The sequence below is a fragment of the Octopus sinensis genome, linkage group LG20 (genome assembly GCF_006345805.1).
Source record: "Octopus sinensis linkage group LG20, ASM634580v1, whole genome shotgun sequence".
Lineage (NCBI taxonomy): Eukaryota > Metazoa > Mollusca > Cephalopoda > Octopoda > Octopodidae > Octopus > Octopus sinensis.
In genome coordinates, this window is record NC_043016.1 from 9,136,639 (window position 1) to 9,157,775 (window position 21,137).

A 21,137-nucleotide genomic window follows, 5' to 3' on the forward strand; every position below is an offset into this window, starting at 1 on the left:
ATTACTCCTACCCATTCTTGTACAATGGAAGCAGACATGTATCTCTTCTACAGCAAAAAAATCTGTTCCGGCCCCTTCCTTTGACTTTGCTCTGACTTTTCATAACCTAGCTTAAAACTTCTTCCTTTTACTGTAGCCTTGTCCAGCCATTGAGGATCTTAATCTTGCAAGCTACATAACCTCACAAGTACCCTGGAAAAAAACCCACCCAGTTACATTATGTAAAATGGTTGGTGTTAAGAGGGGCATCAAACCATAGGAATCATGCGAAAGCTGACACTGGAGCATGACATCTGGCAGATAGATGTTAAGAGATGATTAAGCTGATGATATATCCATGTTTGTGTGTATGTGCACATGTGTGCATGCATGTGTGTGATAGGCATTCAGACAGCAATAACAAGGTCTATTATCACTGTGTCTTGGGTGGCTTTCTGCTACATTCACCATTGAACTGGCCCAAATTTAACAATAATCTAGAATTGGGTTCATGCAAGGCAGATCTATGACATCCTTGATGATCTTTGCATGTTTCCATGTTGCCTTCTAACAAGAGAAGCACTAGTCAATGTACCAAACTGTTTGAAGTATTGGTTTATAAAATTACAGAAATTAAGACAGTGAAATATTAGAAAAATGTTTCCAGTAGTAGTAGTGAAAAGGGTAAAGACCCCCTTTGGTCATGAATGACCATGGGATTCCACCAAGAAGGTTACCCTCCAAGGTCATATATATATATATATATATATATAAAGGACTCAACCCTGTCGGTTACAAGTGACCATGAGTGCACCTAAGAGATTTTTCTTCGGGGTACAAGTCTGGACAGAAAGTTGCCTCACTGGCAAACATACAACCTAGAGTTGTTGCTTTTTTTTATTGAAGACTAGCAGTCACCAATGTTACCCAAGGGCAAGGGGAAAGGCCAATACAGCTTGGCACCTGTGATGTCACAACTCATTTTGACAGCTGATTCTATATATATATATATATATATATATATATATATATATATAATACAAATAAGAAAATGGAGAAATAAATTTAGTTAGTTCATCAACTTTCGGATATTAGAATGTTGGATTATTTATTCATTTAACAAAATGAGAACATCAATAGCATACATATATATCTTATAATTCAATACATATAAGATAAGAATACAAATTATAAAAGTCATAATATAAAATCTGCCTGGAAAAGTTCGTTTGAAGTGACCAAGCACTATAGGAACAAACGAAATTTCTGAAATTTTTTCTAAACAAATATAGGGATGGTATTATTAAAACACCAACACTGGTGGTAAGCGAATTATCAGCCGTACAGGCAAATTAATAAAATATGTACATACAATATTAGATATGTACGTATATACACAAGGGCACTACATGAGTACTGATATTAATTTTTTTGACTTCTATTTTTAGCGATATAGGTACTCATGTAGTACCCTTGTGTATATATGTACATGTCTAATATTGTATGTATATATTTTATTAATTTGCCTGTACGGTTAATAATTCGCTTACTACTCGTGTTGGTATTTTAATAATACCATCCCTATATTTTTATATATATATACATACACACACACACACGTATATACTGACAGGGGAGGTAACTGCCCCATGATCGTTTTGAGGATCAATCATATTAGGCCTCGTTTCACCTGTATATATATATCATCATCATCGTTTAACGTCCGCTTTCCATGCTAGCATGGGTTGGACGGTTCAACTGGGGTCTGGCAAGCCCGAAGGCTACACCAGGCCAGTCAGATCTGGCAGTGTTTCTACAGCTGGATGCCCTTCCTAACGCCAACCACTCCGAGAGTGTAGTGGGTGATTTTATGTGCCACCGACACAGGTGCCAGACGAGGCTGGCAGACGGCCACGCTCGGATGGTGTTTTTTATGTGCCACCGACACAGGTGCCAGACGAGGCTGGCAGACGGCCACGCTCGGATGGTGTTTTTTATGTGCCACCGATACAGGTGCCAGACGAGGCTGGCAGACGGCCACACTCGGATATGGTGTTTTCGGTGTTTTTCTTATGTGCCACCGACACAGGTGCCAGACGAGGCATATATATATATATATAAATGTAGGCATAGCTTCCTAGGGTTTCTGGTTCAGTCCCACTGCATGGCATCTTGACCAAAGCCTTGTAAAAATTTTTATTGTGCATGTTTGTATGTGAGTATATATATTTATATGTACACACTCATTCGTGTGTGTATCTATTGTATTTTTTTTTGCTTTGTTGGCAGTGAGTTCTTCAGCTAGATATGAAAGTATGTTGACAAGGGTTAATTTGTTGATTAATCTCTTTGTAGTTTGCAATTTGATTTCATTTTAAACCGTTTTCTTTTCGTTATCTTCATTTATCATAGTTTTACATTTATATGTTCCTTTGTTTGAGATTGAACTCACACTATTTTATTATAGATTACAGTTTCAAATATTCATTTCCACCAAACCATCCTCATCTTCGTCTACTAGAGAACAAAGGCTTGAGTATTAGTAAAAAGAAACCAGTATTATTGCTAATGTATTGTAGAACTGGAGCCATATACCAGCAAGCCGAGTTCAAAAGTCGGTTTTAGTTGGTCATAATTATAAGTTATTTCCATTCACTTACATTTCTAAAACCATTATGAAAAGCATTAATGTATTTTAACATGTATAAGAAACACCCTAATTTTGGAAGCTTGAAATTTGCAATAATGGTTTTGTAAGGAATTATAATATTCATGTATAAGAAACCCCCATATTTTTTAACCTAATTTTTGACAAAAAATTGTTCAGTCCCACTGCGTGGCAACTTGGGCAAGGGTCTTCTACTATAGCCTCGGGCCAACCAAAGCCTTGTGAGTGGATTTGGTAGACGGAAACTGAAAGAAGCCCGTCATATATATGTTTGTGTTTGTCCCCCCCAACATCGCTTGACAACCGATGCTGGTGTGTTTATGTCCCCGTAACTTAGTGGTTCAGCAAAAGAGACCGATCGAATAAGTACTAGGCTTACAAAGAAGAAGTCTTGGGATCGATTTGCTCAGCTAAAGGCAGTGCTCCAGCATGGCCGCAGTCAAATGACTGAAACAAATAAAAGTATAAAAAGAAGAGGTTAAAATACGGTAATTTACTCTCCCTCGTAAATTGTATTTGGTTAAAAATAGATCAATTCTGTTACAGATGCAACCGGTACTACAAGAGGGGACAGTGTTGATACAAAACCAGACTACCTGGACACAGTTGTGAAGAAGGAACCGGGTGCATCTGATTCAGTGCATGATGACAACAATGCCAGTGATACAAATGATTGCAAACTACATTCAGACTCAGTCGATGTGAAAGTACCTGTAGGATGCACAACAAATCCAAGCCTTATCGATATACTGCATATGGATCTAGCTGATGCACTGCAGCAAAACAAGCAGCTGCATCAGTTGGTGACACAACTGCATCAGCGGCATCACGAGAACACTTTAAAGGTTTGTGTTTACTTAATTTATGTGTGTGTCATCATCATCATCATCGTTTAACGTCCGCTTTCCATGCTAGCATGGGTTGGACGATTTTGACTGAGGGCTGGCAAACCAGATGGCTGCAACAGGCTCCAATCTTGATCCGGCAGTGTTTCTACAGCTGAATGCCCTTCCTAGTGCCAACCACTCCGAGAGTGTAGTGGGTGCTTTTTTTATGTGCCACCCGGCACGAGGGTCAGTCAGGCAGTACTGGCGACAACCTCGCTCGAATCTTTTTACACATGCTACCTGCTCGGGTGCCAGTAAGGCGACATTGGTGACAATCACACTCAAATGGTGCCCTTTTATGTGCCACCGGCATGGAAGCCTGTTGGCTGCTCTGGTAACGATCACGCTCAGATGGTGCTCTTGGCACCCTACTAGCACGAGCACAAGTGCCAGTAAGGCGAGGCTGGTAATGATTACACTCGAATGGTGCCTTTTATGTGCCACTGGCATGGAAGCCAGTTAGCCACTCTGTCAACGATCACGCTCGTATGGTGCTCTTTGCACCCCACAAGCACGGATGCCAGTCATCGAATGTGATTTTGATTTCACTTGCCTCAACAGGTCTTCGTAAGTGTGTGTGTATTACCTTATAAGGTAATGCTTATAATAATATTAACTAACTAACTAGCACTGTGTCGGTTGCTGTGTCGGATAAGGGTTCAGTTGATTCAATCAACGGAACAGCCTGCTCATGAAATTAACATGCAAGTGGCTGAGCACTCCACAGACACGTGTGCCCTTAACATAGATTTTGGGGAGATTCAGCTTGACACAGAGTGTGACAAGGCTGGCCCTTTGAAATGCAGGTACTACTCATTTTTGCTGGTTGAGTGAACTGGTGCTATGTGAAATAAAGTGTCTTGTTCAAAATCATTGTGTATATATTTGTATGCTCATTGACAAGTTAGTGAGTTTTGTAGATGCTGTATATATTCAGAGTCATACGTATTAGCATATTAAAAGATTTTTTTTCTCTTGTTTCTATTTTAGGCATCTGAATTGCAAGATACAGTGACGGCTGCAGAGACTTGCAATGCTGAACTGCGAAACAAAGTCGATGATTTGGAATATGATTATGAAAAAGCAGATCAGCGTGCCAGGAAGTTAGACCGACGACTAGCTGACAGTCTGCAGAAGTTGCGGGGCTACGAAGAAGACCCAGTGGTGCATGAAGGTGGCCGTACAATCTCGGGTGTTTCAAAGAATAAGGTGAGGGTAAAAAAAAAATATACGTAAAGGTACATGGGTACAGGTGTTGCTGTGTGGTAAGAAGCTTGCTTCCCAGGCACATTGTTCCACATCCTGCTGCATCGTGCCTTGGGCTAGTGTCTTCTACTATAGCCTCGGTTCCACCAAAGCCTTGTGTGTGGATTTGATAGTTTGATAGATGGAAACTGAAAGAAGCCTGTCTCTATATATATATATATATATATATATATACATACACATATTTGTGTGTGCATATATCTATGTGTCTGTGTTTGTCCCCCCACCACTGCTTGACAACTGGCGTTGGTGTGTTTACATCCCTTAACTTAACAGTTCAGCAAAAGTGGGTGATGGAATAAGTACCATACTTTGCAAAATAAGACCTGCGGTCGATTTGTTTGACTAAAATCCTTCAAAGTGGTGTCTCAGCATCGTTGCAGTCAAATGCTGAAACAAGTAAAAGAGAATATTTTCAAATTTTCTGGAATATCAGTTGATATGATTCTATTTAGAAACATTGAAATACTTAGATACAACTAGAAAGTTGCTTATAAAGCTGTTTTAGCTCAAAGAATTCTTGTTTCCTATCCAAATATGTGTAGCTAAAGTGCATTGTCCAAAGCAATATTCACACACACACACACACACACACACATATATATATATATATTATTTTACCATTGTTTTTTTCTTTTGACTTCATTAGGGTCATTAGGTTTAATTTTACATTATTTACGTTTGACGGATATTTGTCCTCATCTTGTTTCTGCTGATATACCCTCCAACCTTCTTCATCAGGTGTCTTGGGGGAATTTCAAACCTGGGTTCTCATTCCTAAGGTATTTTTCGATATTATTATTATTATTATTATTCAGGTCACTGGTTGGAATCGAACTCGGAATCTTGGGGTTAGTAGCCCGCACTCTTAACCACTATCCCATATGCCCATGGGCATGGTGGTTAAGAGTGCGGGCTACTAACTCCAAGATTCTGAGCTCAATTCCAGGTGGTGACCTGAATAATAATAGTAGTAGTAGTAGTAGTAGCAGCAGCAGCAGCACATTCATCCATCTGTCGATGCTCTCGATATCGGGGATTGATCTTTTCTCTCTTCTGCGGGTCTTACGAATAGCAAAGGACCATGTTTCGGACTTCTCCCACTACAGTGGGACGAAGACCGCTTTGCTCAACAAACAAACAAAGCAACAGCAACAACAACATCGATAAATAGCTTAGGGGTTATTTTGTCATGGACGTTACTAACGTTTATATTACTCATTTGTGAAATATGCTCTCATTTTTTTTATTACTCATTTAACCTTTATACCGTTATTTATTTTTGCAAATATCTCAGTAATGTTAACTCTAAATGTAATAAAATTCTAGTTTTTAAAGTCAACGCTACGTAATACCACATACCTACATAACGAAATACCTATTAAACGTTAATGTTTACATACCAGCTCCGGGAATGCGTTTAATATGTAAATTGGTATATCCAATAACTTAAAACTGCTGTATGTGCTGGCTACATAAGCAGTGTGTTTGGAGACAAGAATGGGTTAGATGGGTGGTGGTGGTGATGAAGGGGCAAAACCCCTCACATCTGACATCTCCATATGAAACGTAGCAAAAATGCTGGCTATAATTTCTATAGAACATCTGTAGAAATAACTTTACAAAATATTATATTTAGAGTTCATGATAAATAATCACACTCACTCTAACTGGCAAAATCCTTAGTAACATAATGTGCTGAGGTCAACTTTACTTTTCATCCTTTCAGGGCCAATAAAATAAGTACCAGTTGAGCATTGGGGTTGATTTAAGTGACTTACAACCTCCCCCAAAATTGCTGGCCTTGTGCCAACAATTTGAAGCCATTGTTGATCTTAAAACTTCCCTCTCCTCAATTGTAATACCAATTCCACCACTAACCTTTAAAGCCTATTTCTTTTTCTTTTTTTTAATCCTACATCTCTGCCACCACCCTAACAAACAGTTTGATGAGATCAGTGCAGAATTGGAAGAGCAACGGGAATTTGCCACAACTCGACTCAGTGAATTGGAGAAACTCAGCAAAGACCACCATGAAGCATTGAAGGAGATTGAACAGCTGCGTATGGATGTAAGTATGATGGAATGAGAGTAAAGGCTAATAAATGATCACCGTGCTTTGACTAAGGCAAAGAATCTAATTTTGGGGCATATAAGAAAAATTAGATCCTTTCAGCTCGGAGGCGAGCAACAAGCTGGCCTCGAGCCAATGGCACATTAAAAACACCATTCGAGTGTGATCATTACCTGCGTTGCCTTACTAGCACTTGTGCTGGTGGCATGTGAAAAAAACATTCGAGTGAGGTCGTTGCCAGTGCCACTGGACTGGCTCCTGTGCAGGTGGCACATAAAGCGCACCATTTGAACGTGGCCATTGCCAGTACCACCTGACTGGCCCTCATGCCGGTGGCACATAAAAGCACCCACTACACTCTCAGAGTTGTTGGCGTTAGGAAGGGCATCCAGCTGTAGAAACTATGCCAGATTAGATTGGAACATGGCGCAGCCATCTGGTTCGCTAGGCCTCAGTCAAATCGTCCAACCCATGCTAGCATGGAAAGCGGAAGTTAAACAATGCTGATGATGATGATTTGTTTGTTTGTTGTTGTTTGCTCTCGGGTCATCTCTGGTGGAGTAGACCTAAGGCATGCAGGTAGAATGGTGTGGGTTGTTTTACAGATCTGTTATTCCAAAATACGCCTTAATCTATAAACTATACTGTGCACATCAATGAGCAGCGATAAATCATAAGTCATGCAATGTGACAGTCTGAACATGTATTGTGCAGTCATGTTGTATCATCATCATCATCATCATCATACGTCCGTTTTCCATGCTAGCATGGGTTGGACAGTTCGACCGGGGTCTGGTAAGCCATGGAGGCTGCACCAGGCTCCAGTCTGATTTGGCAGTGCTTCTACAGCTGGATGCCCTTCCTAACGCCAACCACTCCGTGAGTGTAGTGGGTGTTTTTACATTCCACCGGCACACGGCCACGATCGGTTAGTGCTTTTACGTGTCACTGACATGGACGCCAGTATAACATGGAAAAAAAAAAAAAAATTGAGCTCTTTGAAGTGGCTCAGCATAAATATAATTAATTTCTTTTTGAGCAAACATTTCAACTATGATCATCCCATTTGCTCCTGTATATTAAATCCTACCTAAATCCAGATTTACTGCTGAATTTATTTTAATTTTCAATTGCTCAGGATTTTAAATTCTTCATTATATTATTGTAGTTTGCTTAATGTTGTATTTAGGTTATATTGAATGTATTTCATGGTGATAAGAATTTATTTGCTTCTTTAGACATTTAGCTACAATACAAGCACATCCACTGAGCATTTGTAACAAATAGCTGTAATTTAAAAATTTGTCTGCTATTTCTACCAGATAGTCTCCCTTGTTGGTTTTATAAGTTCCGTGTCTTTTTATGTAGTAAAATAATTAATTTATTTGTTATTAAACTGAGTTTTGGGGCTTAAGTTAATAATAAAATTATGATGGAAGGTTTTAATTTAAATATTTAATTTGAACATAAGCATTTACAAGAGAAGGCTTAATCTTCAGTGTATGCAAAAGAACTAAAGATAATTGTGTGTATCATAATAAAATAATTAATTTGTTTGTTACTAAACTGAGTTTTGGGACTTAAGTTAATACTGGTTTCTTACATAAAATTATGATGAAAGGTTTTAATTTAAATTTGAGAAAGCTTCAGCGTATGCTAAAAAACTAAAGATAAATGTATGCATGTGTGTGAAGTTTATAATACGTATGAGCTTTCTAATTGTGTTTTAGTTACAACATTTGCCAGAGCATGTCATTATGGACAGCAGTGAGTACAAGTGTTTACAGTCCCAGTTCTCTGTACTCTATAATGAGAGTATGCAGCTGAAGACTCAACATGAAGAGACACGTAACTTGTTGCAAACGAGTAAGATTGGACATCTACGCCATATAGAACAGATGGAGGTAAGACTAAAAAAAAATAACCGTTTCCTCTCATACCCTGTGCTAGATTTTGAGTTCAAATTCCTCTGGTGTCAGCTTTATATTTTCATCCTCTTAAAGCTAGTAAAATAAATTGCCAGTTAGATTATGTCTGTTGACTACTTCCACAAAATGTGTCTTGAACAAATGTTATAAATCAATGTGGCAAAATCGTAACTGCGTCAAACAAATTGCCTTGCTGGGTTCGTTTTGAATCTTTATGTTTTAAGTTCCTAACGCCAACCACTCCGAGAGTGTAGTGGGTGTTTTTTACGGTGGCACATAAAAAGCACCCACTATACTATCGGAGTGGTTGGCGTTAGGAAGGGCATCCAGCTTTAGAAACTCTGCCAGATCAAGATTGGAGCCTGGTGCGGCCGTCTGGTTCGCCAGCCCTCAGTCAAAATCGTCCAACCCATGCTAGCATGGAAAGCAGATGTTAAACGATGATGATGTAGTAGGGTGGCATTTGCTGCAACAGCACATCGCAGTATCCACCATTTGTTGGTGATTTGCTACTGCTGGCTGACAAAGCCTTTGCACTACAACCGCCTTCTGAGATTACTGGCATAAATTATTAGTCAAGTACTGGCTTCAATGCAATCAAATATTCTCTCTTGTCACTTTGGTCTTTTACGTTTGTAAGAAATTATTATTAGAACACTGATTGATAAATCAACAGGTGAAATAGCTTTTCATGTTTATTTTAGATCTGTCCTTCTAAATTCTGAATTCAAAACCCCATAGGGGTCTGTGTTACTTTCATGCTTCTAGGTTTGGGGAACTATGTACCAGTAATATATTAGGATCAGTTACATTACCTACACCACTGCCTCCTAAATTTGTCCTATTTGTGGCATTGTGAGGAATTACCTATATATTATTGTTAATATTGATATCTCTGAAGGTGGCAACCTGGTAGAATTGTGACTGCACTAGACAAAAGGCTTAGTGGTTTTCATCTACCTTTACATTCTGAGTTCAAACTTTGCCAAGGTCAACTTTACCGTTCATCCTTTCATGGGGTCGATAATATAAGTACCAGTAAAACACTGGGGTTAATGTAATCAACTAGTCCCTTCCCCAAAAATTTCAGGCCTTGTGCATATAGTAGAAAGGATTACTATTGATATCAGACAGAGTAGAATAGGTTAGCTTTTCTACCCAGCCATCTCCTGTGAACCATTCTATTCAAACCTGCATGAAAGATGGACGTTAAATGATGATGATGATGATGACCTCTCAATGGAGAATTGCTACTGATCTCCATGTGTGTGTGTGTGAATATGGGTATATTACTGGTATTTGAATAAATCCTTCCTAATGCCCTCCGTATCAATACCTTTTTACTCTAGAGTGATGAACTCACCTGTCAGAAGAAGCTACGCACTGAGTTAATTCAGCTGGAAGACACACTGGCACAGGTACGCAAAGAATATGAAATGTTACGCATAGAGTTTGAACAGACACTGGCTGCTAATGAACAGACTGGTAAGTTTTTGAGGATTTTTTTTTGTTTTGTTCTGTTTTTGTTTTTGTTTTCTAATGGCTGTTTGGTTAGGAGTTTGCTTCCCAGCTACATGGTTCTGGGTTCAGTCACACTGCATGGCAACTTGGGCTATAATGTCTTCTGCTATGGCTGACCAAGGCCTTGCGAGTGGATTTGGTGGACAGAAACTGAAAGAAGCCTGTCGTCCTTGTGTGTGTTTGTGATAATTGTTATACGGCTGTTGCCAGCCTCCCCTGGCACAAAAAAGGCACCCACTACACTCACGGAGTGGTTGGCATTAGGAAGGGCATCAAGCTGTAGAAACACTGCCAAGTCAGACTGGAGCCTGTTGCAGCCTCCTGGCTTCCCAGACCCCGGTTGAACCATCCAACCCATGCTAGCATGGAAAACAGATGTTAAATGATGATGATGATGAATTATTTATCATACAAGCAGTGTCATTTATTTGCAATATTCTGCAAGAAGATCTTTAGCCATGGAGAAATATTGCCTTACCTTACTTGGAAACAGACAAGGGACTTTGACAGGAAGGGAATCTGACCAATGAAAATCTGCCTCAAATAAACTCCATTCAACCCAGTCAAGTATGGAAAAGTGGATATTAAATAATGTTGATGATGATGATGATGAACCAAGCTGGCTATTTTGTCAATTTCCTACATCATGTGAATGTAGTGTTACTAATCAGTAGCAGTTACGCACTGGGGTCGATGTAATCGACTTAATCCGTTTGTCTGTCCTTGTTTGTCCCCTCTATGTTTAGCCCCTTGTGGGTAATAAAGAAATAGGTATTTCGTCTGCCATTACGTACTGAGTTCAAATTCCGCTGAGGTCGACTTTGCCTTTCATCCTTTTGGGATCGATAAATTAAGTAGCAGTTACGCACTGGGGTCGATGTAATCGACTTAATCCGTTTGCATGTCCTTGTTTGTCCCCTCTGTGTTTAGCCCCTTGTGGGTAATAAAGAAATAGGTATTTCGTCTGACCAATGAAAATCTGCCTCAAATAAACTCCATTCAACCCAGTCAAGTATGGAAAAGTGGATATTAAATAATGTTGATGATGATGATGATGAACCAAGCTGGCTATTTTGTCAATTTCCTACATCATGTGAATGTAGTGTTACTAATCTACTTTTGTGCAGTTTAATAATGGAATAGACAGTAGTTTTGAAGACAGTTACTGTGTGAGCTGCACGTGATCTCTCGACGTGTAAGAAGTAGCTGCCAAATATCCCTCAAATAACAGCCTATCATCCAAAAAAGCAGATACGGCTACATTGGATAATGTACATTATACAGGAGGAGGTGGGGAAAGCTGATCAGATTGAATGTTTTTGATTATAGGTCACTCATCAAAGTTGACCTTGAGCTAAACACCATCAATGGTATTTTATATATAATAACAGAATTCTTGATGTGATGATACACATTATCATCATCATCATCAACAGTATAATGTGCCCATTTCAACGAAACTGTGTTCTGAAAGTGTTGTGTTCCACCCACATGTAACAGTGAAATTTTTCACACACCCTGGCCCAATAAACCAAACTAAATTTCCTTTTCTCTTCCTCACATTTCCTCTTTTTTATGCATTCTACTTATCTCTCCCTAACCACTCTTGCACCAGCCCAAACCTGTCCTCACCCTCCTCTTTGTTCCCATGTTTCACTAGTCACTGCTTTCCCCTCTCACTTTTTGCATTCATGTGAAATCCCTACTTAAGTACCCTTGGCAATACTCTATCATCCCATTTATATTCTGATACCCATACCTTGAGGTATGCCCTGGCACATCACTACTTCTCTCTCACGCTCTCACACACACACACACACACACACTCTCTCTCTCTGGGGAGTGGGGGGCGGTAACCATGTATCTCTTCTACAGCAAGATACTTGTTTCTGTCCCTTAGTCACACTCTAACCTCTCATCACCTGGCACAAGGCCACCTCTTCCAATGACCCCTCTCCTCTCGGAGGATTTTTGTCTTGTGAATTATTTGGTGACCCTGTCAACCCTGGTGCCATGTATAAAACATCCAGTCAACACTGTAAAGGGGTTGGCATTTGGAAGGGCATCCAGCTATAAAAATAATGCCAAAAGCAGACCCCGCCAATGCTGGTGCCATGTAAAAGCACTCAATCTACTCTGTATGATGCTTGGTGTTTGAAAGAGCATCCTGCCTTAAAAGCCGTGCCAAAACAGACAGTGAAGCCTGGTGAGATCTTCTGGCTTGCCAACTCCTGTCAAATTGTCCAACCCATGCCAACACAGAAAACAAATATTGATGATGATGACATTGAGGGCTGGGTATGTTTTAACAAAGGCCTGTAACAGCATCACTGACAGGTTGACACCAAGCCAATGCACATGCGAGAGAGAATGAATCTATATGATTGATCAACTTACTAGAAATAGCAGCCAGATTACTCCCAAATCAGACCTTTCTTAAATAAGGCAAGGCCAGATTGGATAATGCACTCCTAGATACACCTTGAAAAAAAGACAGGATGGCTATGATTGGAAAGCTTTTGATCATACAATTTCTTGATCATGGTTCATTTGAGGGTAAACAAGAACACCTGACAGATTTGTTGGCTTTTTTTACCTGTAGGCTTACATATTATAACTTCCATGCTAGTTAAATATCTTTATATGTATAATTTTATTAGTTAGTTGTATGGAGTTCTATGCCCATCGTCAGTTTCAACAAATATTGTTGTTCTCAATTGCAGGACCAATTAATAGAGAGATGCGTCACCTCATCCAGAGCCTACAGAACCACAACCAGCAACTGAAGGGTGAAGCAGGTCGCTACAAACGGCGGCTGAAAGAGGCAAATGCTGAACTGAGCAAGGTAAGAAGCCATGTTAAGATTAGAAAAAAATATCTTTTATTATTCTATTTATTTTATTTTAATATAGCTTTTAAATGTTTAGGATGCTGCTGACGTTAGTAGCATGTCTACTTTTGTCATAAGAGACAACCACAGAAATGGAGAGTATATATATATGATTTCTTACAGTTAAGGCTATCCTTTCCTTAATTGCTAAAAATTGTACATATGCTCTCTGATCACATAGTGTTTCTTTCTCTCACTCTCCCTAACTCTTTCTCATATTCCGTCACTTTGTATGTGTATTGCCCTCTCTATCACCTTATAATTATGTCTCTCTCAGTGGCTCCTTCTGTGACAGTTCACCCTCTTAGCATTATGATGACACTGCACTCTGATCATCCTATGCAACACTGTAGAGAGATGTGGCAAAGGTAATCAACCAGGAGGTTGGAATCACTGGCAGCCATCTATGAGATAGCTCAGTGGCTCCCATAAAACTCTGCAGGCCAGAGTAAAGGCAACATATCTAGGACAGTAACTGAATAATATATATGAAGCAGGCGTCTCCTCCAAACAACAGCAATGGCAACCTGCCTAGGAGGGCGGCAACTTTGAATAAATGTTGATACTGTGGAGAGAGGATATGTCAGTCCTGTCCAAAAAACTCTCTTGTGTAGTGGGCATGATAAAGTGCACCATGTCCATGCTGTTAAGTAATTTGTGATAGAAAGGCCTGACAGCTATAAAAAACACTGCAAATAACAAATACCCTAGTTATATATACAGGGCTCACACTTTGTTAGTGCTGTGCATGATAATGGGGTAGCTGGATGAAAACATCTGGACACATGTAAGAACCCCCTCCCCTCAACCATCATCAAACGATCGCACCGACTCTCTTCCTTTCAGATGCAGAAAATAGATCTCAAACAGCCAAAACACCATATGAAACGCCCATCTCCTGGGCAAGTGAAAAACTTCAGGGCTGCCGCCATCAACGTTGTTGGCACAATAAAAGGTAGGTCTGGTATGATTATAGAGGTGCTACAGTGGAGGGAAGTAGAGTGTACTGTGTGCAGTTGAAGGAGTAGGCATATTGCTGGCTGAAGAAATAAGTATGTAAAGCAATTGAGCTAGTCAGAATATGTAACAGAATAATTAAGCACATACTAGTCATAGGCTGTATGACAGTAAAAGTGATCACAGTATTTGCTCCACATATGCGGTGACGAGCTGGCAGAATCGTTAACACGCTGGGCAAAATGTTTAATGGTATTTCTTCTGCCATTACGTTCTGAGTTCAAATTCCGCTGAGGTCGACTTTGCCTTTCATCCTTTTGGGATCGATAAATTAAGTACCAGTTACGCACTGGGGTCGATGTAATCGACTTAATCTGTTTGTATGTTCTTGTTTGGCTCCTTGTGGGTAATAAAGAAATAAGTATACGCTCCACATGCATTTTTACGAGGCTTATTTGCAAAGTACCTTGATAACAGATAGCTGTAATCCTGCTATCGTGATTGGTGGCTTTAATGGATACATTGAACAGTACTGTCATGGTTGTTGTGGTGTAAAGGAGACTGTGGAATAAAGAGTGATCAAGGCTCTTGAAAGTCTGTGATACAAATAACCTATGAATTTTCTGCAATAACTTTAGGAAACTAGCCAGCCACTTGGTTATATAGCAATTAGATGAACATGCTAGGAAGACATGTTTTTCAGGAAATGGGACAGACAGATATTGTGATTAGTAAGTCTTTTGGGGTGGTGTGGAGGGTGTGAATATTATACTGCATGACATGGATTAGTGATTGGTGACTTCAGAGTAGGAACTAGGCAGAGCTAGGTACACAGGACAATCTAAAGAAGGAAGTATTTGATCATATGTATGTTGAAGATGAAAAGAGAGAGAGAGAGAGAGAGATGTGTAACATACAGCACAGCTGGGAGTTTCTGTGAGAGAACCTGCTTCAAGCTACATCAAATCTGTTAAGCAGCAACAAGGCTCCAGCACTATTCCACTCATGTTACAGAAGATAACTTGGTAGTGGAATGGTACTGTAGATAGAAATATTATTGGGACGTCTGAATGAAAGTAAGGAATGGAGAATAATATAAGTTAGCTTGTTGAGTGACTAGATGACAGGTATACTCAACAAAGAGTCAAGAGGGAAAACTAAATGGTTTACCTTTGTCAGAAATGTGAGATGTTTCTAATTGCAAAGCAGTGTATGAATCAAGCCATTAGTAAGAAGACTACACAGGTACCAATATGTGATGCTTATGGAGGGTGTCAGTTGGGTAAAGAAGTGCAAAGGAGTGGTAAAAGTTGATACTTGAAAGACTAAAGTTCACCAAGATGACAAAAGACGAGCTGGCAGAAACGCTACCACCCCGGGCAAAACGCTTAGCAGTATTTCGTCTGTCGTTACGTTCTGAGTTCAAATTCTGCCGAGGTTGACTTTGCCTTTCATCCTTTCAGGGTTGATAAATTAAGTACAAGTGAGGCACTGGGGTCGATATAATCGACTTAATCCCTTTGTCTGTCCTTGTTTGTCCCCTCTATGTTTAGCCCCTTGTGGGCAATAAAGAAATAAGATGACGAAAGACTGCAACAAGTCATAAGACTTTGTACTAGCGAAGATCTATCCAACCCATGCAGTCATGGACAATCGTCATGCCATGCCTGCATGGGTCAGATAGGCACGGACATAAAATAATGGTAAATGAATGAGACAATGCATCCCCTTACATCAAGAGGTAACTCAGCCTGTCAGTAACAGAGATTGATAAAATAAGTACCAGGGTTGATGTGATCAACTAAATATACTTAAAAGTGATACCCCAACATCACCACAGTCCAATGAATGGAATGAGGAAAAGAATGATTTATATACAGATATACTCAATCTAAGTGAGATATATTATACTCATCACATATATATTTGTGTGTTTATATATGTATATTCTTATTAATATTTAGCAGAAGTAACAGAGCGACTCAAGGTCCAAGAGTTTTGTGTATTGGCATTTATCAAACTTATAAAGTTATACATATACTCATATTTTGAGTTCTGTTTTTCCTGTTTGCATTGTATATATATGTATATATATCTGTGCCCTAAAAAAATGGTCAAAATGGAATATCTTTGATCAAGGCTGACTTGGGACTGAGCAGCAACTCCCAAAGCTTTACGTAAGTGCTAACAATGAAAGACCAACAAAAAAAAAAGAAGAAACTGAAAAAATGAACAACAGATTGATCTAATATATGTAATAGGTATGTTCTCTCCCATTACCGGTGACACATTTAAAATGGAACCACTCTAACAGGCATGTCTTTTTCGTATTGTGTATTTTTCTCTAGTTGAAATCTGAAGGAGCAGCACAAGAGGCTAGCAAGGATGAAGCATCAATGTCATCTTCATCTGGAACAACAACTGCCGGAAGTACAGGGGCAGGAACAGCACCTGTCTATGTACCACCCAAAGCAGAAGCGGAACCTGTCGTTTTGAAGAAACCTGATGAGGACGAGAAGGATTTTGATGTGAAAGACAAAGGTCGCTCAGAGTCAGAGATTATAAAAGATTTACGAGCTCAGTTAAAGTGAGTTGAATCTGGTTATTTGTGGGGGTGGGGTATGATGTCAAAAGAGTTAATATACTTTCAAGAGAACATGGAATAATTCTTTTCGGACTTAGGTCTCAAAGCACATGAAGTTATAAATAAATATTAAAAGTTGGTTGAAAAACCATTTTGGTTGATGGAGGCTAAATCTTTTAAAATTGGAAGAGAAAAAAAACTAGTTGGAGACAGCAATTTGAAGACAGGGTTGGTTAGTCGTAAACAAGGAATTTAGTGAACAGACAAAAAAAAAAGGTAGAAATTTATGTTTAAATGGATTTCTATTTGCTTCAAAATTATTCCACTTCTTCAATCAACTATTCCTTTTTCATCCAAGAGTTACTAGACAGGCACTTGCACTTTTAACTTAATTCTAAGACATTGTGTAACAATCGTCATCATTGTTTGACCATGGTTGAGACAATGCAATTTACTATGTTACGCCAGACTTCACGGTCCATCATAGCATTACGGAGGTCCTGTTGCTGGATGCCTGTATCTCTGGAGATTACATCAGGGTAGGAGAGTGTATGTCCTCTGGTATCGCAAGCAGATGGCTTCCAGAGGAGAAGAGTAGAAATTACCTCGTTTTCAGCTCTACAACAATGTCCAGCAAACTGGACTCTTCTGCCTTTCACAAGAGATGATACAGGTGGTAACTTCCCATATATTTGTACTTTGGTTGGATGACACTTCCATGAGAGATTTTGAGCTCTCATAAGGAGGCGAGTGTAGGTTCCATCCAACCGCCTCTCAAGCTTCTTTGATAACGTCCAGGTTTCTGAGCCATATAGTAGAATTGGTTCGACTGTGGCTTTGAAGATTTTAAGTTTGAAATCTCTACTTAGATTTGTGTAACAAAGCTGGCCTTTTAGAAAAGCAGGTGTAGTCCACTCCATAGATTCCTGCAATTTCTGTGTGCTTAGTTTCACTTGCATGACTTGAGTCGATCCAAGGCTGTGGTAGAAGACGTGAATCCAAGTTGCCATGTTCTGGAATTGAACCCAGTCCCTCATGATTGCAAACTTACATTCTTAACTATTCATCTGGTCTTACACCCATAAAGCTGCAACTTAATTAAGTTTGATATTAACAAGCATTAAATTAAATTTTACATGAACATAATTGGATATTACTGAAGAGCACAGCCTGTTCTCTCTCTCTCTCTCTCTCTCTCTCTCTCTCTTTTCTCTTTCTCTCTCTTCTTTCCCCTCTCTCCTTCCTCATCTCTGTTTAGGAATGTCTAAAGTAGATATAAACAGAGTGTCAGGTTTAAATTATATTGAAGAGTAATGTATAGACAACAATATTAATAATTCATGCAATTTATTATTGATTGGTCGTCTGATTTACTTAATTAGGAAGAACCAAGACAGCCAGAAGGAAATGAAGTTGCTACTGGATATGTACAAGAGTTCATCATCAAAAGAGAATCGTGACAAAGTTCAGGTAAAATCTCCATCTTAGGCAATAAACATGAGAAATCATTATGATTAAATTTAATAAACTACACCACTGGTTCTCAACTGGGTTCCATATGAACCAGTGGGGTGGAGGTGGGGGTGTCCATTTAAGATTTTGTTGTTAAAGTTTTTGTGTAATAGATTGGTTATACTCCTATAATACACCCAAAATATCTTAACAACTTTTTTTATGCAATTCCTAATAGTATTAGTAAAAAAAAAAATATATGTGATTTTTTTTAAACATCAAATGGCTAGGTGGATCCATCTGAGTTAAAGAGGTATCAAAGGAGTCCATAGGTAGAGGAATGGTTGAGAAACTGATTGATTTAGTTTAAACTAGCACTACGACCCGGCAACGCTGGATCATAGTGCTAGTGCATGCATATACAGCTGCGTGCGTGCGCACATATACGCGAGTACTGTCCAAATCTCCGACCAATCACATACAGCTAGCTGGCATTCAATTGGCGTATCAAGTTTCGGGCATTTTGATTGGGTTTTGGATAGAAAATTCACAAAAAAAAGTAACTTCTATTGATTTTTTAATGGCTTTGCGGGGTTACTGGGGAAATGTAAAGATGTTCTAGACCACCCTTGGACGGTTTTGAATGACCATAGAAAGTGCGAGCCCTCTAACTGAAAAATTGTGGATTTGCATAAAGGACACACACACAAACAGACATATAGAGATTTATTCTGTGTCAAGTTAGATTTACAATCAACATCATCACCATCATTAGTATCATCACTACCGCCACCATTATTATTATTGTTTAGTGTCCATTTTCCCCATGCTGGCATGGGTTTGACACCTTGACGGGAGTTGGCGAACCAGAGGACCACAATTGTATGCACTGAATAAGTCAGTAGTACTAAATATCTTGTAAGAAGATAATATATCACTATTGAGTATGCTTGGTAAAGCTTTCTGGTGTAAGAAAATAATTTAGTTTACCATCACAGTTATAATAAGTTACTTTACATAATTCTAATATCTGTGTGCATTGGGCACTCTTTTTTTGTTTGCACAACAAAAAATAAACAAACAAATATCTATCTTAGCAATCCTATAAATTTTTTTCGTTTCCATAAAAAGAGGCAAATATTATTTCTTGTCTTATATATATCACCGTGACTGACCAGGCTCTCAGATGTTGCTACACATTGCTGGTCACAATGTGCTTCGCATTGTTTTAGCCTTCATATGACTCCACCCTGCTGGCTAAGTGAGCAGGCCAACAGAAGAAAGGGTGAGAGAAAGTTATGGCGAAAGAGTACAGCAGGGATCGCCACCACCTCCTGCCAGAACCTCGTGGAGCTTTAGGTGTTTTCACTCAATAAACACTCACAACGCCCAGTCTGGGAATCGAAACCGCAAATCTGCTGCCCTAACCCCTGGGCCATTGCACCTAACCCTAACCCCCTATATGTATATATATATTAAATAATGAGTGTAGAAAATTGATATCAATCAATTTAAACCAGTGGTCTAGCATATTCAAAAAAATTCAAAGATTTAAAAATTATATTACAGTTAATAAGAGGAATGACCACTAAAGTGGATTCCTTTATGCTAGTGATAGATGTCAAATCGCCTTACCACAAAAAGTGTTTTCTCAAGAAAAAAACCAGCTAACGCCAAAATGTAAAAGATAAACAAGGCAAATGAAAAATTTACAAAATAAAACGATTACTTACGAATCATGATTTCATTATTAATACTTGCAAAATGCAAGTATCTGTAAATCTTCAGTATAGCCTGTTGTATTTCAAAACATATTTCACAGAACTATACACAGATATGTTTTCCCCGAAAGAAAACTCATGTACATTTCTACAAAATATATTTGTGGTATTTTTCAAAAGCCTTGAGAACACACTCTTGTGGTAAGGCGATTTGACGTCTATTTCTAGCGTACAGGAATCCACTTTAGTGGTCATTCCTCTTATTAATTGTAATATATATATATATATATATATATATATATATAAGTTCAGCAAAATTTAGATTCAGATGAATATGGTACTTAAGTTAAAGGCACCAGAATTTTGTATGATATTTTCCATATAAATCAAATGGGATGATTATAATCTAAATAAGCAACAAGGATATCCAAGGTAGTTATTATAGCATAAAACGATTGTACTACATTACCTTGGATATCCTTGTTACTTATTTTGAGTGTATGTATATATATATATATATATATGTATATATATATATACGTACATACATATACATATATATATACATGGAAGGGGGTACAAAGTTCTTGGCTTTAGGTAAGAGAAAATACTGGAGGATCAGTTAATTATGATTTTATTCCACATATTCCCCCCTCAGATTTACACACTTATTGCAGTGGTCCTTCAGTTTTTCTAAGCCCTGTAAAAGAACTCAGAAGGTTGGGCTTCCAACCAGGCTTTTCGTGGTACCCCTAAAACCAAGAACTTTTCACTGCCCCCCTCCCCCGCTCGTGTACAGTAATAGACAAATAAAGTGGAATCTATCTGTTTTGCTCAATAGCTATCTTACTCTTTACTCTTTTACTTGTTTCAGCCATTTCACTATGGCCATGCTGGAGCACCGTCTTTAGTCGAGCAAATTGACCCCAGGACTTATTCTTTGTAAGCCTAGTACTTATTCTATCGGTCCCTTTTGCCGAACTGCTAAGTTACGGGGACGTAAACACAGCAGCATTGGTTGTTAAGCGATGGTGGGGGGACAAACACAGACACATATACATATATACGACAGGCTTCTTTCAGTTTCCGTCTACCAAATCCACTCACAAGGCTTTGGTTGGCCCGAGGCTATAGTAGAAGACACTTGCTTAAGGTGCCACGCAGTGGGAATGAACCCAGAACCATGTGGTTCGTAAGCAAACTACTTACC

At 38.9% G+C, this 21,137-nt stretch overlaps 1 protein-coding gene across 3 annotated transcripts in view; it reads left to right on the forward strand.

Moving 5' to 3' along the window:
* LOC115222474 (E3 ubiquitin-protein ligase Bre1) overlaps positions 1–21,137 on the forward strand; it is a 52,163-nt gene that overhangs the window by 19,322 nt on the left and 11,704 nt on the right. For all 3 annotated transcript variants that reach the window (XM_029792695.2, XM_029792694.2, XM_036511691.1), the window contains exons 6-13: positions 3,194–3,492; positions 4,525–4,743; positions 6,746–6,871; positions 8,605–8,778; positions 10,152–10,287; positions 13,047–13,168; positions 16,519–16,757; positions 18,137–18,224. In XM_029792695.2, the coding sequence (XP_029648555.1) occupies positions 3,194–3,492; positions 4,525–4,743; positions 6,746–6,871; positions 8,605–8,778; positions 10,152–10,287; positions 13,047–13,168; positions 16,519–16,757; positions 18,137–18,224 (1,403 nt within the window). The remainder of the gene's footprint in view (positions 1–3,193; positions 3,493–4,524; positions 4,744–6,745; positions 6,872–8,604; positions 8,779–10,151; positions 10,288–13,046; positions 13,169–16,518; positions 16,758–18,136; positions 18,225–21,137) is intronic.